At 48.3% G+C, this 23606-nt stretch overlaps 2 protein-coding genes across 6 annotated transcripts; one reads left to right on the top strand and one right to left on the bottom strand.

Moving 5' to 3' along the window:
• Window positions 1-4613: 4613 nt before the first annotated feature.
• On the bottom strand, window positions 4614-9320 carry LOC138821554 (cyclin-dependent kinases regulatory subunit 1). Its single transcript, XM_070013912.1, has 3 exons — window positions 9127-9320; window positions 5714-5841; window positions 4614-5131 (listed from the first exon to the last, which is right to left on the bottom strand). The coding sequence occupies exons 1-3, from the start codon at window positions 9183-9185 to the stop codon at window positions 5079-5081; spliced, it is 240 nt and encodes a 79-aa protein (XP_069870013.1). The 5' UTR covers window positions 9186-9320; the 3' UTR covers window positions 4614-5078.
• A 190-nt stretch (window positions 9321-9510) lies between these two features.
• Window positions 9511-23271, top strand: LOC138821552 (SHC-transforming protein 1). Of its 5 annotated transcripts, none has more exons than XM_070013910.1 (13): window positions 9511-9686; window positions 13801-13968; window positions 14523-14593; window positions 15113-15176; window positions 15331-15450; window positions 15676-15729; window positions 15921-15972; window positions 16142-16268; window positions 17821-18019; window positions 18106-18175; window positions 18259-18390; window positions 18543-18781; window positions 21739-23271. In XM_070013910.1, the coding sequence occupies exons 2-13, from the start codon at window positions 13804-13806 to the stop codon at window positions 21865-21867; spliced, it is 1422 nt and encodes a 473-aa protein (XP_069870011.1). In that variant the 5' UTR covers window positions 9511-9686; window positions 13801-13803; the 3' UTR covers window positions 21868-23271. The 5 variants fall into 5 exon arrangements, with proteins under 5 accessions (XP_069870011.1, XP_069870010.1, XP_069870012.1 ...); XM_070013909.1 differs by having other exon boundaries at window positions 18256-18390; XM_070013911.1 differs by lacking the exon at window positions 15676-15729 and having other exon boundaries at window positions 18256-18390.
• The last annotated feature ends 335 nt before the right edge of the window (window positions 23272-23606 follow it).

Genomic DNA, 23606 nt, shown 5'->3' with positions numbered 1-23606 from the left:
TCTCTTCGGGGCACCTGTCCCTTTAAATGTCTGCCTTAACTTGGGACTTAGCCCCTTTAAATACTCCACCACTGACCAGCACCCAATCGCCTTCAGCACCCTTTTTATTCAGGAATCCCTTCTTCCCACCTATCTTCAGACTACAGATCTTTCCGAGGATCTCACCTGCCTATTTTGACCCTTCACCGTGTCTTTCCTTTCCTCATGTCCTGGGACAGCTTCCGTACTCAAAGCCCGGCCCTACAGCACCTCATATTGATTGGTCATCTTGGATGTCGCTCAAATTCTATCCCATAGTTCTATTGGTTTAGATGACAGTCGCTCATGTGCTTTATTCCCGCAGGCGGGAGCAATGCTACGTTGTTAGTGGCAACACCACACGTTCACTTCTTGCCCGGAAATGTGGGGGCGGGACCTTAGCCTTTGGAGGGCGGGACCTGGAAAGATTGGAGCGCCAAACGAGCTGTCTGGACATGGAGTTGTTCTAAAAACTTTGGGGTGAGGCTTTCCGGTCCTGAAAGTAAATGGAGGCTTCACTTTATTCTCCGTTTGTTTTCAAATCATGCATGCATATCTTTTTTTCCCGTGCTAGAGGGGCAGGAGCTAGTAGTTTTTTGTTTTGTTTTTTTGGTCGGTCGTGGGACTTGAACTCTGGGCCTGGGCGCTGTCCCTCAGCTCAAGGCTAGTGCCCTACCGCTTGAGCCACAGCGCCACTTCCGGCTTTTCTGCTTTTGTGATGCTGAGGAATCGAACCCAGGGCCTCAAGCATGCAAGGTGAGCACTCTACCACTGAGCCACCTTCCCAACCCCCAATGTGGGTCTTAAACTCTGGGCCTGGGCACTATCCCCAGCTCTGCAGCTCAAGGCAAGCCTTCTACCACTTGAGCCTCAATGCTACTTCCGGCTTTCTGGTGGTTAATTGGAGAGGAGTCGCACAGACTTTTCCTGCCCAGGCTGGCTCTGAACCGGGATCCTCAGATCTTGGCCTCCTGAGTACTAGGATTACAGGCCACTAGTGCCAGGCTTAGTCTATAAAATCTTTTTTTTTTTTTTTTTTTTTTTTTTTTTGTCGGTCGTGGGGCTTGAACTCTGGGCCTGGGCGCTGTCCCTCAGCTCTTCAGCTCAAGGCGAGCGCTCTACCACTTGAGCTACAGCGCCACTTCCGGTTTTCTGGTGGTTTATTGGAGATAGGAGTCTCACGGTCTTTCCTGCCCGGGCTGGCTTTGAACCGCGATCCTCAGATCTCAGCCTCCTGAGTAGCTAGGATTACAGGCGTGAGCCACCAGCGCCCGGCTAGTCTATAAAATCTTGAAAGGTAAATAACACACCTAGTTTACAAGTCAAGTAACAGGCTTAGAAAAGTGAAGGAATTCTACTTCTCGATTTAAGTTTGTGGTGGATAGCTTTTCAAAAAGACTTCAAGCTTTTTGAGAAGCTCCTATTTCTCATCAACATTGTATGTCTTAGAAGCTGGATTTCTTTTTTTCCTGGGGCTTGAATTTAGGGCCTTGGGCCCTGTCCCTGAGCCTCTTTGTGATCAAGGCTAGCGCTCTACCACTTCAGCCACAGTGCCACTTCTGGCTTTTTCTGAGTAGTTTATAGGAGATAAGGGTCTCATGGACTTTTCTGCCTGCATCTGGCTTCAAACCACAACCCTCAGATCTGTCTCCTGAGTAGGATTACAAGGGTGAGCCACTGGCTTCTGGTTTGGGAGCTAGATTTGAAAGTACTTTAACACTATAAAATCATAAGGGCCAGCCTTAAGTTCTTTCTCTAGTGATAAGCCTTTTTTTTTTTTTTTTTTTCTTTTTTGGCCAGTCCTGGGGCTTGAACTCTTTAGCCACCGGTGCTGGCTAAGCTCTATTATTTTTTAAGTTAAAAAGCCAAAAAATTAGCCAGGCACCGATGATTCACACCTGTAATCCTAGCTACCAGGAAGCTGAGATCTGAGGATTGCGGTTCAGGGCCAGCCCAGGCAGAAAGTCTGTGAGATTATTATTATTTTTTTTTTTTGGGGGGTCCGGTCATGGGGCCTGAGCACTGTCCCTCAGCTCTTCAGCTCAAGGCTAGTACTCTACACCACTTGAGCCACAGCGCTACTTCTGGCTTTTTTCTTTTTTGCTTATGTGGTACTGAGGAATCGAACCCAGGGCCTCAGGCATTCGAGGCAAGCGCTCTACCACTGAGCAACTTCCCAGACCAGAGATTCTTATCTCTAATTAACCATCAGAATACCAGAAATGGCACTGTGGCTCAATGTGGTAGAACACTATCCTTCAGCAAAAGAGCTCAAGGCCAGTGCCCAGGCCGAGTTTAGGTGTCATGATCGAAAAAGCAAAACAACTTGTGGTTGGGGATGGAAGGGAAAAACGGTGTGAGGGAAGGGGTGACAATTTCCAAAAGATATGTACTCTTTACCTGACTTATGTAACTGTAACCCCTCTGTACATTTCCTTTATAATAACAATAAAAAAAAATCACCCATGGAAGTGGCGCTGTAGCTCAAGTGGTAGAGCGCTCGCCTTGAGCTGAAGAGCTGAGGGACAGCGCCCAGGCCCAGAGTTCAAGCCCCACGACCGACAAAAAAAAAAAAAATCTGTTGGAATATAAAAAAAAAAAAATCACCCACCCCAATCAGGTAAATGAAACAATGGAACACCAAAAATACCTATTTGTCTAGTGACATAAGCTTCATGTTGAAATATCTTTATTGTAACAAAGGTGGTATCACCCCCTTCTAAAATGTCAACTCTGTTCCAATCTTTTACTACTGAGTCCTCAAGCTTAAACACACACAAAAATGACTTGGAACGTTTAACATATTGCTAGATCCAATCCCTTTAGAATTCAAAAATTCAATAGGTTTGGAATGGAGTACCCCAGTAATTTGAATTTCTGAGTTTCCAGATGATAGTGATGCTTCTTAGTCCAAAGATAATAGCTGAACAACTATTATAGGAATAGATAGAAGATGAGGGGTGTGTGGGGCTGGGAAGTTGGCTCAGTGGTAGAGCGCTCGCCTTGCATGCTTAAGGCCCTGGGTTCGATTCCTCAGCACCACATAAGCAGGAAAAAAAAGCCGGAAGTGGTGCTGTGGCTCAAGTGGTAGAGTGTTAGCCTTGAGCTGAAGAGCTGAGGGACAGCACCCAGGCCAAGAGTTCAGGCCTCATGATCGGACCCCCCCCACCCCCCCAAAAAAAGATGAGGGGTGTGGAGATTAACACCCTTAACACCCCTACTTTAGCACTAGTAATTTTTTTTTTTTTGCCAGTCGTGGGGCCTGAACCCTGGGCCTGGGCGCTGTCCCTCAGCTCTTCAGCTCAAAGCTAGTGCTCTACCACTTGAGCCACAGCACCACTTCCTGCTTTTTCTGCTTATGTGGTGCTGAGGAATTGAACCCAGGGCCTCATGCATGCAAGGCAAGCACTCTACCACTGAGCCACCTTCCCAGCCCATAGCATTAGTATTTTTAGAGTATGAATTTTTTTTTTTTTACTTAGGGCCTGAGCTCTTGCTTGGCTTTCCCACATAAAAGTGGCACTTTACCAGCCACACCTTTACTTTCTGTTTTTTGCTGGTTAATTGGCGATAGAGTCTTGTTAATTTGTCTGCGCCATTGGTTGGTTTCAAACCAAGATCCTTAGATCTCAGCCAGGTAAGAGTAACTACAATTACAGGCATAAGCCATATGTGTCTGACCTAGAACACAAACTATCAGTGAGATAGTCCTTTTTTGAAAATTTTCTGGTAGTACTAGGGTTTGCTCAGGCACTGTACCATGAAGCTACACCTCCAGACCCGGTTTGTGCAGGTTGTCCTTGAGATAGGGTCTTCCGTCCACTCAGCACGTGTCTATTTTAGGCTTCCCATAATTGTGAAGATAGGCATGCACCACACTGTCTAGCCACTTCCCTCCATGAGATGGAGTCTCAGATATTTCTGTCTGGCTAGTCTCAAAACAGATCTTCCCATTCTCAGCTTCCCAAACAGCTAGGATTACAGGTGTGAGCACTGGGTGATCAGCACTTGGTGAAATAGTCTAATTTACACTTGTTTTCTCTTAAGCTTAATGCTGTTAACTACTGTTTTAAAAATTCCATGATCAGACCACTCCAGACCAGTTTATCTCTACAACCAGCTCAGATGGACATCAGAATTTGTAATTCAAATGCTCAGCCAAATTTGCTAACTACTGAAAACTTCCCCAATTAATTGGCACAGTGAACAGGTCACAGGTGTGCTGGAGTCTTGGGCAGGAATTGGAGCAAAGAAGCAGTCTCTAGTTGACAACTTCTTCCTTTAACTTTTGTATACCCTTCAAATACTGAAAACTACATTGACTATAGAGAACAGTTCATTTGTTTTGGTGAGATGAGACTGCCCCAATGTAAGCTCTACCTCATGCTAACAGTTGCAGGGGAATACATTTCGGTGAAGGTCTGACAATCAAATCTGCTTCAAGTAAATTAACAAACTAGTTGCTAGACTGTTTTAAACCTCATTTGGAAAGAGTTAAGTTTTCATTATCAAATTGCAGGGTATATAATTAGAACCACGATGGTGAATATGACTGTAAGCCTGAGAATAAGAAAAACACCCTTATGATCACAAAATTAGATTATAAAAACTTCCTCTTTAATCAAGTCTTGAAACACAGAACAGGTTTCTTGAATAAAATGGAAAATTTCAATACATTGAGAGATAAATCCACAAGTCACCAGACATACAATACCCAGTAGGAGAAAAATAAAATAGCGGGTTTACACAATCCCTGGTATAGCCATGGTCTGATTCTTAAGACGCTTCTTCCCTCTGTCAAGTGCTGTGTGGATACAGAGCACACCATGACTTCTGAGATCCCACTTAGCTGAGCTTGAAGCCCACAAAGCACTCCTCTGGTAGGGCTGTGGTAGTGGCTCTACTCAAGAAGCAAAGCAGTTTCCAGCACATTCAAACAGTGTATCAAACATCCTTTAAATATCAAAGTGAGAAATAAGAAAGCAACATATTCATGCTATGAGAAAGATGTTAGAAAGGACAGGCTGTGTAAAGTTGAGGTTGGAAATGGTTCTCCAGCTTCATTTCTTTGGCTTGTTGGGTAGTGGCCTCCGGAACAGCAAGATATGAGGTTCTGGAAGAGCAAGTAAATTCTAAGAAACAAGCTCACACCATTCTATGCACAACTGTAATGTATTCCACCACCACCGCCCAGCTATCACCCATTCAGATCTTTCTAACTAAATTAAGATGTAACCATATGGCCTTAGAAGCAGACCCAGAAGTCTGGCCTGTCTGCCAAGCACAGAATTGTTAATATCAATTCTTTTTTTATGTTTGTACAGCCTTGGGGTGTCCTTTATTAGTTTTGCCTGGCAGGTGGGTGTCTGGTATCTTATCAAGAAATATAATTTCCTCTGCTTATCTGGAATACATCCAAGAACATGCTTTCTGATGGAAAACAAAACAGAGACCACAACCAGGGTATGTGGCTTTAAAGGGTGACTTCTGACTGAATTAGGACTAAAGGCTTTTCAGTAACTAGTTGTCTCTAATCTTCTTAGTTATTTTACTCTTCCTCTTCTGTTTTTTCGCTATTCAAGGACCTAGTAAACCATTCCCTATATTCCTACTGCTTTAGGTTATGCATTCTTATTCCTTTAGTCCCTCAGTATAGCAGTCTACATGGTTAGTTGCTTTTAGCCATTGCACTGACCTGGTTCATGGATCATATAATGAACCCATCCCTGACTCTGTTGAACGCCAAGATTCCTCCATTCAGATTCAGACATCAAATGGGTTTTAGGGACAAGTTTGGCTATGTCCTTGGGTAACATGACATGCCTGTAACAGAAAAATGGTAAGGTGAGGAATGTGTCAGAACTGGGTACAGTCTGTTAGGCAAACACTCGTTTTTTGTGTTTTTTTGGGGGGGTCTGGTCGTGGGCCTGAACTCTGAGTCTGGGCCCTGTCCCTCAGCTCTTCAGCTCAAGGCTAGCGCTCTACCACTTGAGCCACAGTGCCACTTCCGGTTTTTTTTTTCTGCTTATGTGGTGCTGAGGAATCGAACCCAGGCAAGGCAAGCGCTCTACCACTGAGCCACCTTCCCAGCCCCAGTTAGGCAAATACTTGTATACAAAGACAAGGATAGAAAAGATAAACTGGTTTTTGATGTCAGGAAGTACATGTGGGATGGAAACAGCTAGAAATACATGTAAATGTTCACAAAATTAGGAATAATTCAAGCAGATACTAACATCTAAACCCAGACACTGTTGCTATGTATTTTCTGATATTATGGGCTCTAGTTTTCTGGTTGACTACCCACAATACAATGGAAGCCCCACAGAGCAGAGAGATAACAGGTAAAAGTTAGTTTTAAATAGATTGGGAAGGAAGGAACAAGTTATTTTGTAGAAAGTCCTTTTTTTTTTTTGTCAGTCATGGGGCCTGAACTCTGGGCCTGGGCACTATCCCTCAGCTCTTCAGCTCAAGGCAAAAGCATTACCACTTAAGCCACAGCGCCACTTCCGGCTTTTTTTCTGCTTATGTGGTACTGAGGAATCGAACCCAGGGCCTCATGCATACGAGGCAAGCACTCTACCACTGAGCCACCTTCCCAGACAGTTTTTTTTTAGCGTAATTTCAGTCGTCCTAAGGAATACTGACCTAATCTTCCTAACTCACTCAGAAGGGATGTTGCATGAGACTTGGAAAATTCCATGCTTTCTAAACAAAGGCTAATGGCAAAGAAATTACTACTCTGACTTGAATCAGACTACACCAGATAAGACTTTATCATACTCAGAGAAAATGTACTAAATGTTCCCTCTGTGCTATTGACAAGAGGTCCCTCTAGCCCCTGAGATAATTCTGGTCTAAATGTATGAAAATAGTTTACAATCTCTAACAAGCCCCCTGACACCAAATTTGGCTTCATTACAAAAATGAAAGAGCTCTCTCTCTCTCTTTCTCTTTGTTGGTTGTGGGGCCTGAACTCAGCATTGGGTGCTGTCCCTCAGCCCTTCAGCTCAAGGCAAGCACTCTACCACTGGAGCCATAGCACCACTTCTGGCTTTTTCTGCTTATGTGGTGTTGAGGAGTCAAACTCAGGGCCTCATGCATGCAAGGCAAGCACTCTACCACTAAGCCACCTTCCCAGCCCTTTTTTTTTTTTTTACTACTTTTAGGAACATGGCAATTGTGTATGTAAAGTAGGATAAGCAGATTGTTTGTTTGTGGGGTTTTTTTTTTTTTTGGTCCAGTCCTGGGACTTGAACTCAGGGTCTGAGCATTGTCCCTGAGCTTCTTTTTCTCAAGACTAGCACTCTACCACTTGAGCCACAGCACCACTTCTGGCCTTTTCTGTTTATGTGGTAGAGGAATTGAACCAAGGGCTTCATGTATGCAAGGCAAGCACTCTACCACTAAGCCACATTCCCAGCTCAAGCATATACTTTTAATTAGTAGTACCAATGTAGAGAAAAACAGCTGAAGGTGAGAAAGTTAATTAGGTTCAAGGCAGATAAAAGTTATGTTTTTGTCAACACACACCAACTTTTGCTAAGTGCCCCAAATCTTTAACTAGGCTGGGTAAAGAAACACAATTCTCCAAGTGAACAAAAAACAAACCAGAAGTTGCCTGAAGTATTACAATTAGTACAGATTACTGTAATGCAGTATTTGTAGAATCCTTTGCATTCTCTCATTTTCCAGTATAGAATTATTATGGATCTAGAACTTATCAAATCCATGGAATGGGTGAATCTAATCACGGTACACAGTGTACACATATGTCTCTATCAAAATAACCCCCTTTGAACAACTAATTGGCACTAGTAAGAAAAACAGGGGGAAAATAAATTAAACCAAGGGAAAAAATAAAAAAAGAATTTATCAAAACCAAACATTGCATCCAGTACAAGGATTTTCTTCACAATCCTTAGGAGATGTATTTTCCAAACCATTTCAGTATCATTTCAGGCAATCTTCCCTAGGGGGTTTCCCCTAACCTTTATTCCCCCAAAGTCCAGTGGACTCCCATCACATCCCGTCCATAGGTTTAGTAAACAGCATGTGTTGTCACGTTGAGTCTGTTACCTTTCACATATTTTTAAGTTTGTGACTTGCAGAAACCTAAGCACTCCATCACTTTCAAGTATCTGAAGGTTATCCACAAGGACCACAATTAAGTTTTTGTCTTATGTTCCTGTCTTTCCAATAAGCCACACTTAAGCTCTTTCAAAACTCCCCTAGTATTGAGGACATTGGGGAAATTCTAGGTCCACTTTTGCCTTCTTCAGGTGTCTTTAAAGGATTAGAGTGATACAAGTTTCCCAAAGGGAAACTTATTTTATTTTACCGGTCGCGGGGCTCGAACTCTGGGCCTTGGCGCTACCCCTAATCTTCTTTTGCTCAAGGCGAGCGCTCTACCACTTTAGTTACAGCGCCACTTCCAGTTTTATTGAGTAGTTTATTGGTGATAAAGAGGCCCAGGGACCTTTCTGCCCGGGCTGGCTTCGAACCGGGATCCTCAGTAGCTAGGATTACAGGCGTGAGCCACGGCGCCCGGCTTCCGAAGGGAAATTTAAAGTTGTGAGAATAATCCAGAAGCCACCAAGGTGAAGACGGTCAACCGTGGTACTATTAAAGGGCTCACTCCACATCCCCTTTCATTGTTTTTTTTTTTTTTTTTTTGGTCGGTCGTGGGGCTTGAACTCTGGGCCTGGGCACTGTACCTCAGCTCTTCAGCTCAAGGCTAGCGCTCTACCACTTGAGCCACAGCACCACTTCCGGTTTTCTGGTGGTTTATTGGAGATAGGAGTCTCATGGTCTCTCCTGCCCGGGCTGGCTTTGAACCGCGATCCTCAGATCTCAGCCTCCTGAGTAGCTAGGATTACAGGCGTGAGCCACCAGCGCCCGGCCCCTTTCATTGTTTTTACCACACCTCCCAACACTCGCACAGGCGAGTAAGGCTTGCAACCAGTCTCACGCCCCTCCCGTTAACTTCCTGCGCATGCGCGAAGTGTACGCGCCTATCCCCGCCCCCCCCCCACCGGCCCCAGTATCTCTTCGTGCCCTTATAGTCAAAGCTGCCGACCACGCTACAGCCCCCGCGCGGGCACTAACCGGTATTCGAACTCCTCATCGTCGTATTTATCCGAATAGTAAATTTGTTTATGCGACATGACCGCTCCACCAGCGAATTTCCAGCCGCGAGCTCCCAACCTCCAAACAACTCCCGACAGCACGCGCTCCCACCCTCTTTGGCCTCGCTTTCAAACACACCGCCTGCACTTCCTATTGGTCCTTTTGGCCTAAGGCGGGACAACTCCAACCTTAAGCCTTTGATTGGCTTAGAGTTGCTTCTCCTCAAGTTCTTATTGGCGTGCAGTTCTGACGTTTCTTAAGAACACAGCTTTGGGTCAAAATCAGGCCTCTTATTGGCTGTCTCGACTCCTGGGCTCGTACTTGCGCTGTCATTGGCTGAGTGAGAAAAGTGGGCAGGGTGAAGGAGGGACCGTGAGGTAGAGGGTCAGGGGGTTAGTAAGGCCGGAAGTGAGTGGAATAAAGTTTCTCCGGGGAGGCCCGGGCCAGGAAGAAAGTTGGAACAGCGAATGAGGCAGGCAGTGGCGTAATACGGAACAAGATTGGCCCGCGGTGCGGTGCGGAGACTCCATGAGGCCCTGGTGAGTCTCGATTTTTTTTCTTCCTTAGGTGACCCACTCCTCCACCCCGGAACCCCTCTCTCGGGACCCTACTTCCGGTCTTCATTTATAAGTCCCGCCTCTACGACCCCCCCTCCGGAAGTCCCACCTCCCTACTATAGGGGGCTCCCCGAACCCCGACTTATCTTTTGCTGTCGCGACCACACCCTATCGCCTAGCTTTCCTGGAAGTCCCACCTCCAGACATGCTCCCAGGCCCCACTATAAGAAACCCTTCATTAGTCGGTCCAGTTCTCCAAAACTCCTCTTCACCGGGATTCTCCGCTAACTTCTGTGAAAAACGTATCTTCCCAAAGGGCCAAACCAGTCTCCAGAAAGAACGAATGACTTAGTTGAAGTTACGCCTCTCTAGGGGTTCCGCCTCCTCTGGGGACCCCGCCCCTTCCGCCATCCACGTCGGATTGTCCCAACGCGGGTCTTGGAAGTCTGAAGCAGGCTTTGTGGGGGACCACGCCCCCTGAGGAGATTTATTGCCGTGGGTCCCAGGTCACCACCCGACCCTGGTCTTCAATCCCGGATACTCCCTCCACCTGCTGATACTTCCCTGTCCTGTCTCTTATTTGGGCCTCGCGCTCAGTTTTCCTGAGCTCTTAGGCTTCACCAAATGGGAAGTCCCTAGTGCCTGTGTCTGGCTGTGAAAAAGGAGAATTTAGAGACAGCGGTTTTCTTCTCTCCTACCCTCCTAGGGTGACCAACTTGGAAGGGGGCTGAACTTGGGATCTGGGGTGGGAAAAAGACTGCTCAGAGATTCCCCACTCCACTGTCACAATTTTCCTTCTGGTTACCGACTCCACTCCAGAAACAGCTGCAGGTCGTACCTGACCATGCCTAGTTACGGGCAGTGGATTTGTTGATGTGTTGTCTGTATAATGGAAGCAAAAATTTTCTATCACCAGGAAATGGCTGGTTTGGAGTAGGGATTAGTGTTCTTTTTTTTTGTTTGTTTGTTGCTGTTTTTTTTTTTAAGTCCCCCTTCTCTGGTTCTTCCCCACTCTCCTCTCCCCCCCCCAAGGGCTTTAGTCCATTCTGGTTGCATTTGTGGAGCTTTCCCTGCAGGACACATTCCTGAGGCTTTCACCATTTCCTGCTACTTCTTGCAGCTCTAGCCTCCTCCCTGCTGGGCTGTGTAGCAACGTGCAGCCTCTCCCCTTCCCCACCCCACCCCCATCACCTGGACTTCTAGTCCCAGATCTGCTTTCTCCTGATGCAAGTTTAAGGCAAACATCCTTTTCCTCCCCCTCCCCAAATACCCACACCCGTTGGTCATTCCCAGCTTCAACTCCCCTACATACCATCTCTAAAGAGGAAGGTGTACTGGTGTGTGTTTGTGTGGTTAGGAGTGTAAGGTCATGGCAGAATTCCTCTTGAGGAGTGGAGGATTCAGTGATAAGCTCTCCTGTGACAATAAGGGACAGTGAAAGAGTTATAAACACAGGAAAAACATTTTAAGTGCTAGTATTTTAATCACTAAAATAATATATTTTTTTAAGCTGGGTACCTGGGGCTCTTGCCTGTAATCCTAGCTACTCAGGAGGTTGAGATCTAAGGATCACGGTTCAAAGCCAGCCCAAGCAGGAAAGACCCATAAGACTCTTATCTCCAATAAACCACTCAGAAAATCAGAAGTGAAGCTGTGGCTCAAGAAGTAGAGCTCTAGCCGGGCGCTGGTGGCTCACGCCTGTAATCCTAGCTACTCAGGAGGCTGAGATCTGAGGATCTCGGTTCAAAGCCAGCCCGGGCAGGAGAGACCGTGAGACTCCGATCTGCAATAAACCACCAGAAAACTGGAAGTGGTGCTGTAGCTCAAGTGGTAGAGCGCTAGCCTTGAGCTGGAGAGCTGAGGGACAGCGCCCAGACCCAGAGTTCAAGCCCCACGGCCGACAAAAAAAAAAAGAAGTAGAGCTCTAGGCTTGAGCTGAAGAGGTGAGGGACAGTGCCCAGGCCCAGAGTTCAAGCCCCACAACTGACCAAAAACAAAGTAGCTTTTTTTTTAATCCTTTGAAATAGACCTAAGAGTTATTCAAAGATGTACTTATTGTATTTCAGTCCCTTCCTAACTTCCTTAATGCTTCTTAAGCAGAACTGTGGCAGGAAACTGTGGGATGGGTTTGGATTTATTACTAATCATGTGCCACCTCACCCCAACTTTTGATACTGCATTCTCCATCCCCCCCCCTTTTTTTTTTTTAATTGGTCATGGGCCTTGAACTCAGGGCTTGGGCTCTGTCTCTGAGCTTTTTTGCCCAAGGCCAGTGCTCTATCACTTTGAGCCACAGTGCCATTTTTCTGGATCTTGGTGGTTAATTGTGAAAAGATCCATCACATCCATCCCGGGGGACCACGCAGAGGCAGCAGGCACACAAAATTGGAGATATGTGTTTCACAGATTTTCCAGCCCTGGCTGACTTTGAACCTTGACTCTGATCTCAGACTCCTGAATAGCTAGGATTACAGGCCACCAGAGGCTGGCATCTTCCCTCCTTATTGACACACAGATTTGCCTTGTGACTTCTCATCAGTTTGGGACCTGTAGTTCCCAATTCTCTTTGGGAACTGTTACATTCTCTCATATCCCCCCCTCAGCCAGACCCCTCCTCTAGTATTAGGGACACTGCTGTGAGACTTAGTGACTGGTTTTATATAAGAGGTGGGGTGTGATTGTACCTGGCGGGTTCAAAAGGTTGATCTTAGACTTAGTGTTCTGACCCCCATTTTCTTATATTTACATCTTGCTTTGTTAACTGGGCCTGTGGAGAGAGGCAGAACAGTTCTGGGCCATTGCTCCTTGGTTAATAGGCATTATGCATAGGGACTTTACCAACTTGTCTTTTTTATCCAGTTCTTGCCAGGTAGCTCCCTGATATACCCTCAAGTTGGACTTTGTGTCTTATTTCACTAGCTTTGCCTTTCCTTTGGCCATGCTCTGTATCCACTGGGACTACTTCTTTCTCTTCCTGGCTTCCTTAGCTCCAGTCCACAGCTGTTGCAGCAGAGCATTCTAATGGCCCTGGCTCCCTGGGGCTACCATCCGGCAGTATATGGTTATAATGGTGGTGATGGTGGTGGTGGTGGTGGCGGTGGCCTGGGCAGGAGAATTGTCAAACCCTTTCAGGAAGGGAAATGCAGAGCTCTTGAATCCTCTCCATTTTTCCACCCACAGCTACCTCTGTTTCCTCTTGCATTTCTCCCCAGCCTCCCTTAGCTTCCTGCTCCCTTCTGCCTGCCCTTGTCCAGATTGGATTGATCCAGGGCTCTGCTTATCTGCTTCGTTTCCTTCCTATTCCTCCATCCTTCCGTCTCTCCCTCCCTTTCCTCCACTCCAGATTTCTAGTTGTTTGTATGGGGCTGGGGAAAGAGGCCTAAGCTAGCTCTTCTGCTGCCGGAATTCTAGGTTGGGGTGGTCAGTGGGGGGCCCAGCCCCTCTGAGCCTGTGAGTCAGCACTGTCCTTGGGATTGGTCTCTTTCTTTCATTACCCGCCCCTTGGGAGGAGCCAGGCAGCTCTGGGTCCAGCCTGTTCTCTTCTCAGTCGGGAGAGGAGGCTGCAAGCTGGGTTGGGCTGGGAATGAGGTCTGAAACTGACTGGATCTGATCTGGGGGTGTGGAAGCTACTTGTTTTCCGCCCTCCCAAGGACCTCTGTGACCCTCAAGCTGCAGGGGTCAGGCCAAGCTAAGGGCCTGGGGATGCCCCCTGCCTGGCCCCCTTGCCTAAATTGGCAGGGGGGCCAGGCTGGGCTGCAGCCCCCTTTTCATCTCAGCCATGGATCTCCTTCCCCCCAAGCCCAAGTACAACCCACTTCGGAATGAGTCTCTGTCATCGCTGGAGGAGGGGGCCTCAGGGTCCACTCCCCTGGAGGAGCTGCCTTCCCCATCAGCCTCATCCTTGGGGCCCATCCTGCCTTCTCTGCCTGGGGATGATAGTCCCACTACCCTGTGCTCCTTCTTCCCCCGGATGAGCAACTTGAAGCTGGCCAATCCTGCTGGGGGACGCCTGGGGCCTAAGGGGGAGCCAGGAAGGGCTGCCCAGGATGGGGAAGGGGCAGCCATGCTGGACTCAGGTCCCCTGCCCCTCCTCCAGGACATGAACAAGCTGAGTGGAGGCGGCGGGCGCAGGACTCGGGTAGAAGGGGGCCAGCTGGGGGGCGAGGAGTGGACCCGACACGGGAGCTTTGTCAATAAGCCCACGCGGGGCTGGCTGCATCCCAACGACAAAGTCATGGGACCTGGGGTTTCCTACTTGGTTCGGGTGAGTGAACATCTTCCCTTCCACTCCCTCCAAGATCCTCCCTCTAGTGCCTTTGCTACCTCCAGCTTTGCTAGGACCTTCTCTTCCTGCTCTTCCCTAGTGTTCCTATGTGTCATTGTCCTAGTTCATAAACCTGCCTTGTCCCCTTCTCCAGTTCCTAACCCAGCCTGGGATAATTTGTCTAGGCCCCTTCCTGTTTTAGGGACCCTCCCTGCCCTCCTCCTCCCCACCCCCCCAGTTTAGCACAATGCTTAGCACATCAAAGTCTGTAAACATTGCAGAGTGGCTTTTCCATTCTCCCCTCCAGACTCCTCCCCTTTTCCAGAGTTGTCACTTTGTCCCACCCAGTGCCTTTCAGATTCTCTCACCAGCAGAGCAGGAGGTCCTCCTAGCTGTCCCTTTTCACATCCTGTTGTCTTTTACTTGTGGGATTAGCCCCAGGCAGTGGGAAGAGTACTGTACTTCCTTTAGGGCCCACTGAGGGCAAAGACCTGTGGCCCTTTGTGAATGGTTGGGGGGAGGTAGCTGACTTGTTCTCCCTTCTCTCCCCTCAGTACATGGGCTGTGTGGAGGTCCTTCAGTCAATGCGTGCCTTGGACTTCAATACCCGGACTCAGGTCACAAGGTTGGTAGGGAGGGGTTATGGATTGTGGATAATGAGGCTGGGGGAAGGTGAAGAAAAGTGGGGGCACTTTGTGATGGTGCTAGTGGTGCCTTTTCTTTGGGAGGTAAGGAGGATTAAGAGAAAGTTAGGAGAGACTTTGAAAAGAGGCACCTCTGGCCTAGAGCCTCCTTACCTATCCAGCCTTAGGGGTTAAGAGGAAAGTATCAGAAGCAGCTGGTGGATGAAGCTGGACCAGAAAATGAGGAGTAGATAGAAGGTTATTGCTGCTTTTGGGAAGAGAACAGGACATTTACTTAGTAGCTAGAAAGAGGTGGGGTTATACCCATTGAGGCCTTAACCCAATCAGCCAGGAAGCGGGCTCTCAATGTCATCAAATATTAAAGGCCCTTAATTCAATCCACCACAACAAAGAGCCTGGAGTGCCCTGGGAGTCTGGCCTGGCCTTCCCTTCCCCCAGCTCTGTGGCCACCCCAGCTGAGTAGGAGGCTAGCTGTGAGTCTAGTACCCCTTTTTCCCTAGGGAGGCCATCACTCTGGTGTGTGAGGCTGTGCCCGGTGCTAAAGGGGCAACAAGGAGGAGAAAGGTATGTGCTGGATGGGATGATGGGGGATGAAAGGGCTGGAGATGGAGGGGTTGGGGGATTGCAAGTGCGGGGCATGTGGGGAAGTTAAGAGGTGGAAGTATGCTTTCCTGGTATTAGATGTCCTCAGCTTCTGAGTCTCTGGACCCTTCCATAGCCTGGTAGCCGTCCACTCAGCTCTATCCTGGGGAGGAGTAACCTGAAGTTTGCTGGAATGCCAATCACGCTTACTGTCTCTACCAGTAGCCTCAACCTCATGGCTGCAGACTGTAAACAGGTTGGTAGGGGTTTTCAAGGGGGCCAGAAACTGATGGGGGAGATCCTGTGATAAGGCCAAAAGCTGGGAGAGAGTAGGAAGAGAATAGAGAAGGAAGAAATGAGGAAGACACAGGGTTAGAAGCTAAGAGAATGAGTCTGAGACTCGGTTCTGGGGTAGGAGTAGAAGGTACCCATGTGGACACTTATATTCCCTTCCTTCTCCATCTCCTGCCCTAATCCTCAGATCATTGCCAACCATCACATGCAATCTATCTCATTTGCGTCCGGCGGGGACCCGGTGAGTTGGATAACAGAGTAAAGGGCCCGGGGGTGGGGGGTAGGGGTGAAAAAGGGGCTAGAATTGGGAAAATACTACAGAAGTGGGGTTGCTAGGATTGAGGACTCTGAAAAGGATTGGTTGTAAGGGTTAGCAGTAAGGTGGAGCTATAAAATTGAGCTAACTGGCTTCTTCTGCTCTTTCCATCCCAGGACACAGCCGAATATGTTGCCTATGTTGCCAAAGACCCTGTGAATCAGAGAGGTGAGGTGTAGTGGGGAGCACTGGGTGAGTCTGTGCTTGGGTCGACTTTCCCTGTTGTTAATGAGTGCAGTTGAGGGGCTCCTGCTGAGGAGATTGAGGGCTCCTGACCAAATCTCCCAGCAATATTACCTCAAAGTTCACTAACAGCTTCCATCTGCTGTGTCCCCAGCCTGTCATATCCTGGAATGTCCTGAAGGGCTTGCCCAGGATGTCATCAGCACCATTGGTCAGGCCTTTGAGTTACGTTTCAAACAATACCTCAGGAACCCACCCAAGCTGGTCACCCCCCATGACAGGTAAGAGAACGGGAAAGGTGTGGGGCAGCTCTTAGACCCCAGACTGGGATTGCAAAGTAGGCTTAGCTTCAAGTGGCTCAGGGAAGGAAATAACCACGTGCCCTGTTTCCTACTTCCTGCTATTCTTACATTTCCTGTGGTACATCAGGAAAGCCTTTTGAGGCCAAGGCCAGCTCTTGCTCTTGTTGCCTGTGGTAGAGCTGTTGGCATATCTTTCTCTGGCTGGATGAGTTTTAATTACTAGCCTCCATATATCAGGTCTGTCTCTGATTCTTGCCTACATTTCCATTCTTTATTCTGTGTTTTCTTGTCTGTAGAAGCTATCAAGAATTTGGGCCAGGGGCTGGGAAGGTGGCTCAGTGGTAGAGCGCTCGCCTTGCATGCTTGAGGCCCTGGGTTCGATTCCTCAGCACCACATAAGCAGGAAAAAAAAGCCGGAAGTGGCGCTGTGGCTCAAGTGGTAGAGTGCTAGCCTTGAGCTGAAGAGCTGAGGGACAGCGCCTAGTCCCAGAGTTCAGGCCCTACGACTGGACCAAAAAAAAAAAAAAAGGAAAAAAAAAAGAATTTGGGCCAGGGGCTGGGAAGGTGGCTCAGTGGTAGAGCGCTTGCCTTGCATGCATGAGGCCCTGAGTTCGATTCCTCAGCACCACATAAGCAGAAAAAAAAAGCCGGAAGTGGCGCTGTGGCTCAAGTGGTAGAGCACTAGCCTTGAGCTGAAGAGCTGAGGGACAGCGCCCAGGCCCAGAGTTTAGGCCCCACCACCGGACCAAAAAAAAAAAAAAAAAAAAAGAATTTGGGCCAGGTGCCAGTGGCTCATTTCTGTAATCCTATGACGCAGGAGGCTGAGATCTGAGGATCACTGTTCAAAGTGAGCCCAGGAAGGAAAGTCTATAAGACCCATATCCCCATTTAAGTGTCAAACAACTCGAAGTGGAGCTGTGACTCAAATAGTAGAGTGTAAGACTTGAGCAAAAGAAAAAAGAAACAAGCTGGGCACTGGTGACTCATACCTGTAATCTTAGTTACTCAGAAGGCTGAGATCTGAGGATCACTGTTCAAAGCCAGCCCGGGCAGGAAAGTCTGTGAGATGCTTACCTCCAGTTTAACTACCAGAAAACTGGAAGTGGCACTGTGGCTCAAGTGTGCTAGCCTTGAGCTGAAGAGCTGAGGGACAGTGCCTACACCCCAAGTTCAAGCCCCATGACTGACCAAAAAAGAAACAAAACAAAACTCAGAGATAATATTCAGGCCTTGAGTTCAAGCCTCACAACAAGCATAATTTTTTTTTTTATTGGAAACATAAGTCCTTTGGGATATGCAATGGGACTATGAGGGACTTTGTATTTCCCGGAGGAAGTTTTGGGGCAAGCTTTCCATTCTACATAGTATTTCCCATTCCTCTTGGGAGATAGCATGGCTATCAGAGTTTTATAGTACTACCTCCTTTTAGTTGTGATGAGACTTGTCAAATCTTTTTACTATTGACTCTTGTCTGTCCTGGCCTTCTGGTCACCACCAATTTGTGTCCACTTTTTCATATGGTCTTTCACAGGATGGCTGGATTTGATGGTTCAGCATGGGATGAAGAGGAAGAAGAGCCACCTGATCATCAGTACTATAATGACTTCCCAGGGAAGGAACCCCCTCTTGGGGGGATAGTGGATATGAGGCTTCGGGAAGGGGCTACTACAGTGGCTGCCCGACCCACTCTACCCGGTGCCCAGACTCCCAGCCACCTGGGAGCTACACTGGTAAGTTATTTGGATGGTGGTGCCTGGGCCTAAGATGGGAGTGGCTGACTATGGCATCTGGTCTCATTTGATTTTTATCCCTGTAGCCTGTAGGTCAGCCTTGTGTGGGAGACCCTGAAGTCCGCAAACAGATGCTGCCTCCGCCACCTTGCCCAGGTACAAAGGAGGAGCTGAGACAGGCAGAGCCAGGGGCACAAAAGGAGGGAAGAGTCACTATATGGTCTCCCTCTCCTCAGCAGGCAGAGAGCTCTTTGATGATCCCTCCTATGTCAACGTCCAGAACCTAGACAAGGCTCGGCAGGCAGCAGGGGCAACTGGGCCCCCCAATCCTGCCATTAATGGCAGTGCACCCCGGGACCTCTTTGACATGAGTGAGTGTTCCTCTGTGTTTGTGTGTGCGCATGTGGGGGGGGGGTGTATATCCCTATTTTCCTATTTGGTTCCTTTTCTCCTGTATATCTGCTTTCTGTCTTGGTCTCCCTTGTTGAGGGTCTGGGTTTTAGCCCTTGTTATATATCCCCAGAACCCTTTGAAGATGCCCTCCGGGTGCCTCCACCGCCCCAGTCCATGTCCATGGCTGAGCAGCTTAGAGGGGAACCCTGGTTCCATGGGAAGCTGAGCCGGCGGGAGGCCGAAGCACTGCTACAGCTCAATGGGGACTTCCTGGTACGAGAGAGCACGACTACTCCTGGCCAGTATGTGCTCACCGGCCTGCAGAGTGGGCAGCCCAAGCACCTGCTTCTGGTAGACCCTGAGGGTGTGGTAAGTGACTAAAGTATGGGTAGAGTGGCAGAAAGCTAGGGACAGAACCCCCTTATGATGCTCCCTTCCCTCATTGCTTTATAAACTTTTCCTTGCTGGCAGCTCTGTAGGCCTCTGCTTTTAGGTGTGTGACATCCTTCTGAAGAGTCTAAAGGTTGTTTTCTCTCCTATCTTTTGAGTCTGAGCTGTGTTTTTTTATGACCAGTGTTAGTGTCCCACACCTTAAACCCATCAGATTTAGAAGGTGCTCACCCCATCTGTGCCCCTTTAGACAAGTGAGGAGACCACTACAGAGAGGCTGTGATGCCCAGTATCTGTTGGTCAGAGGTTGGATACTCTCAAGTTTCATCTTGTAAGAGCTGGAGCCACCTCAGCTCCCCAGATGTGGGCTCAGCAGCTTTTCCTCACTGTCCTTGTTTGTTTGTTCCTTTTTTTGTGTCTTTGGTGTTACTTTGTTTTATTTTTTGGTGCTAGTCCTGGGGCTTATTCAGGTCCCTGAGCTTTTGTCTCAAGCCTAGATCTCTACCACTTGAGCCACAGCTCCACTTCAGGCTTTTCTTTTGGGTGATTAGTTGGACATAAAGAGTCTCACTTTCCTTCCCTGGCTGTCTTCAAATTTCAGTCCTTAGATCTCAAGCCTCCTGAGTACCTAGGATTATAGGTTTGAACCACTGATTCCTGGTTGGTTGTTTCTTTTTTGTGTGAAAAGTACCAGGACTAGCCGGGCGCTGGTGGCTCACGCCTGTAATCCTAGCTACTCAGGAGGCTGAGATCTGAGGATCGCAATTCAAAGCCAGCCCGGGCAGGAGAAACCGTGAGACTCCTATCTCCAATAAACCACCAGAAAACCGGAAGTGGCGCTGTAGCTCAAGTGGTAGAGCGTTCGCCTTGAGCTGAAGAGCTGAGGGACAGCGCCCAGGCCCAGAGTTCAAGCCCCACGACCGACAAAAAAAAAAAAAAAGTACCAGGACTTGAATTCAGGGCTTTGCACTCTTGCTTGGCTTTTTTACTCACTGTTGGCTATCTACTGTGTAAGCTATGTCTTCAGTCTGTTTGTTTTTTTTCTTTTTTTTGTCAGTTGTGGGGCTTGAACTCAGGTCCTGGATGCTGATGCTGTCCCTGAGCTTTTTACTTATTTATTTATTATTATTATTATTATTATTTTTGCCACTCGTGGGGCTTGAACTCTGGCCCTGGGCGCTGTCCCTCAACTCTTCATCTCAAGGCAAGCACTCTACCACTTGAGCCACAGCACCACTTCTGGTTTTCTGGTGGTTTATTGGAGATAAGAGTCTCACGGGGAAGTGGCGCTGTAGCTCAAGTGGTAGAGCGCTTGCCTTGAGCTGAAGAGCTGAGGGACAGCGCCTAGGCCCAGAGTTCAAGCCCCACGGCCGACAAAAAAAAAAAAAAAAAAAAGAGTCTCACTGACTTTTCCTGCCTGGGCTTGCTTTGAACTGTGATCCCTCAGATCTCAGCCTTCTGAGTAGCTAGAATTACAGGCATGAGCCACTGGCCCCTGGCTTCTCTGAGCTTTTTCGTTCAAGGCTAACGCTTTATCACTTTGAGCCACAGCACCACTCCCCTCCAGTCTGGCTGGTTTTTTTTTTTTTTTGTCGTTCATGGGGCTTGAACTCTGGGCTTGGGAGCTGTCTCTGTGCTCTTCAGCTCAAGGTGAGCGCTCTGCCGCTTGAGCCACAGCACCACTTCTGGTTTTCTAGTGGTTTATTAGAGATAAGAGTCTCATGGACTTTCCTTGCACGGACTGACTTTGAACCTCAATCCTCAGATCTTAGCCTCCTGAGTAGCTAGGATTACAGGCGTGAGCCACCGGCGCCTGGCCAGTCTGGTTGTTTTTAAAAAATATTTAAAAATTGTTATTATAGAGGGGATGTACAGAGGGGTTACAATTACATTAGTTAGGTAATGAGTACATTTCTTTTTGGACACTGTGTCCTGAGTAGCTAGCTAGGATCATGGGCGTGAGCCACTGATGTCCATACTACCTTGGTTTCTTTTCTACAACAATCTCAACCTCCCTCTTATACTTTTTTTTTTTTTTTTTTTTGCCAGTCCTGAGGCTTGAACTCAGGGCCAGGGCACCATCCTTGAGCTTCTTTTGTTCAAGGCTAGCATTCTATCACTTGAGCCACAGCCCACTTCTGGTTTTTTCTGTTTATGTGGTACTGAGGAATTGAACCCAGGGCTTCATGTACTGTAAACAAGCTGGAAAGGTAGCTTAGTGGTAGATCCCTTGCCTTGCATGCCTGAAGCCCTGGGTTCAATTCCTCAGCACAACATAAGCAAAAAAAAAAAAAAAAAAAGCCGGATATGGCGCTGTGGCTCAAGTGGTAGAGTGCTAGCCTTGAGCTGAAGAGCTGAGGGACAGCGCCCAGGCCCAGAGTTCAGGCCCCACGACCGGACCAAAAAAAAATAAAAAACATGCACTGTAGAAAGCACTCTACCACTAAGCCACATTCCCAGCCCCTATTCTCAGGACCTCACTTGGGATGTTTTATGGGCTGGGCCTTGAGTAGAAGAAGGGAATAGTATTGATACTGAGTCAGGAGCCTGGGGTAGAATCCTGTTTTTCCCCAAAACCTCACCAAAGTATTAATGTACAGAGTGGCCTCATTATCTAGGCCTTTCCTCTGCCAACCTGACACTTTTTTTTTTAAACTGTATCCTCTTCTGAGCTATGTCAACTTCCTTCAAATCAGGAAGTATTCCACTTTCCCTCAGCTTCATGTTTCTGGGCTGTTCATCCTTCACTGATCTGCTCATTCCCACAGCTGTGAATAGCTTCTCTTTGTAGAGAAGCCTAGATGATCAAGGCTGACATCCCTTCCCTCTATTTCTTCTTTAAGCCTTCTTGACTGTTCCATCTTCGTTGACCTTGATGGCAGAGGTCTTATTGGACTGGTCCCACCTAAATTGACTCTCTCTTCTCATCTTTCTAGGTTCGGACAAAGGATCACCGCTTTGAGAGTGTCAGTCACCTCATCAGTTACCACATGGACAATCACTTGCCCATCATCTCTGCTGGCAGCGAACTGTGTCTACAGCAACCTGTGGAGCGGAAGCTGTGATCTTTCCCAGCCTGTCTCCCAGGAGATGCCCTCCAGCCTCATTTCCCCTATTCCTTAACTCTCAGGACTTCACTTGGGATGTTTTAAGGGCTGGGCCTTGAGTAGGAGGAGGGAGTAGTATGGATACTGAGTCAGGAGCCTGGGGAAGAATCCTGTTTCTCCCCAAACCTCACCAAAGTATTAATGTACAGAGTGGCCTCCTTGTCTAGGCCTTTCCTGTGCCAACCTGACACTCCATTTCCAAAGAAGGCTGGTGCTTCTAATGGAAATGTCCTGTGGTGATAGGCCCAGTGAAGCAATTGCCCTTCTGGAGAAGGGGAATGAATCACACCTCTGGTCTACCCCTGGACTTCAGAATACCCCTGGCCCCTCTGAACACTCCCCCTTCTATGTTAAAACTTTGTGCCTTTGACCATCTCTTAGGTCTGCAGATACTTTATGCAAAGAGTTCTCAGGCCCCTGAATTCAAAAACAGGGGTTCTGACACTTTGGCTTCTTGGACCCTGTCCTCTCCTTGCTCAGTACCCCTTTGGGATTGGGTTGGGAGAACTAAGGCAGGAGTGGCAGCTGTCTCTTGCCTTGGGAATATGCAACTCTTAAGAGATTGCCCCAGAGCCTCCCTCCCAGCTGGGGTTAGTTGGACCACTCCATTGCTCAGTGCCTCCTGGGCTGGGGAACCCCCTTCACCCAAGGGGTCTGTATATACATTTTGTAAGCCTACCCCCTCCCATGTTGCATGCCTGTTATACTCTACAGCCCTACCTCCTGTAGCCCTCACTGTCTCTGGGGCGGTAAATGAATGAATTTGGGCCTTTTCTACCCTTAACTCCAAGGTGAGTTTTGTGGAGGCCAGCACAGGGGCCTAGAGACTAAAGCAGTAGACAATCTGAATACTATCTGTAGAATGGGAACAGCATTCGTTTCATTTCATATGCCTATGTGTTAGGGCTGTAGATATACTTTTATTTTCCATGGCTTATTTTTGAGCACAAAATGATAATAGATTACATTTATACACCTGACTTTTTGGAGCCCCTTTTACAATGATTGTCATTTTTCTCACCATAGCCTGAACTGGCAGCATTATCGTTTTATTTTAGAGGAGAAACCTGGGACAAATCAGTTTCACCCTAGGACTAGGAAGAAAACTTGGGCCTCTTATGGCTAGGCTGGGAAGCAGAGTGATAGTATTGTTGCTATGTCATGTGGGGTACCTTCTACAATGGGCCTGTGTGTGTGGCCCATAGATGCTGGCCAGACAGAGAAGCTGGTCTGGCTCGGGTCTGGAGGCTTGGGGATAAGGGAGGGTCGAATGTTTCAATCATGGCCATCCTTTTTTGAATGTTTTCACGGTCTCACTTATACCAAAGGGAAATAGCCTTCATTAAAGTCCTATTTCTTCTACCGGGTCTTCTCAAAGTCTATTGTTTGCACTGGGGGCCGTGTGCGGTGGGAGGTGGCGGCCAGCCCCACCTGGCCTCGTTGCTGGGGCACGCCCCGTGCCCGCCCGGGGGAACCCAGGGATGGCAGTTTGTGCCTGGCAGGGGCGTGGCAAGGCCGGACGCTGGCTCTCCTGCCCCTGGGGGGTGTCCTGGGAGGAGGAGGAGGCTGACTCGGGCGGGCGGGATAGGGGCGGGCAGTCGCTTTGGCAGCCCCACGGCCAGGACCTCCCGGACCGGCCCCCCCGCCGGGTGGTACGGCCTGCAGTAGGGGTGGGCGGGTGGGCTCCGCGGCCATCC

The sequence above is a fragment of the Dipodomys merriami genome, unplaced genomic scaffold (assembly GCF_024711535.1).
Source record: "Dipodomys merriami isolate MVZ:Mamm:240054 unplaced genomic scaffold, mDipMer1.0.p SCAF_92, whole genome shotgun sequence".
Lineage (NCBI taxonomy): Eukaryota > Metazoa > Chordata > Mammalia > Rodentia > Heteromyidae > Dipodomys > Dipodomys merriami.
This window is presented reverse-complemented; position numbering and strand designations above follow the sequence as displayed.

Coding starts and splice junctions, on each gene's coding strand:
- LOC138821554 (XM_070013912.1), bottom strand. CDS start 9,185: ATGTCGCATAAACAAATTTACTATTCGGATAAATACGACGATGAGGAG. Junction 5,842..9,126: donor GATGAGGAGTTCGAATACCG/GTTAGTGCCCGC, acceptor TTTCTGTTACAG/GCATGTCATGTTACCCAAGG. Junction 5,132..5,713: donor TTATATGATCCATGAACCAG/GTCAGTGCAATG, acceptor TTGCTCTTCCAG/AACCTCATATCTTGCTGTTC.
- LOC138821552 (XM_070013906.1), top strand. CDS start 13,483: ATGGATCTCCTTCCCCCCAAGCCCAAGTACAACCCACTTCGGAATGAG. Junction 13,969..14,522: donor GGGTTTCCTACTTGGTTCGG/GTGAGTGAACAT, acceptor CTCTCCCCTCAG/TACATGGGCTGTGTGGAGGT. Junction 18,782..21,738: donor TGGTAGACCCTGAGGGTGTG/GTAAGTGACTAA, acceptor TCATCTTTCTAG/GTTCGGACAAAGGATCACCG.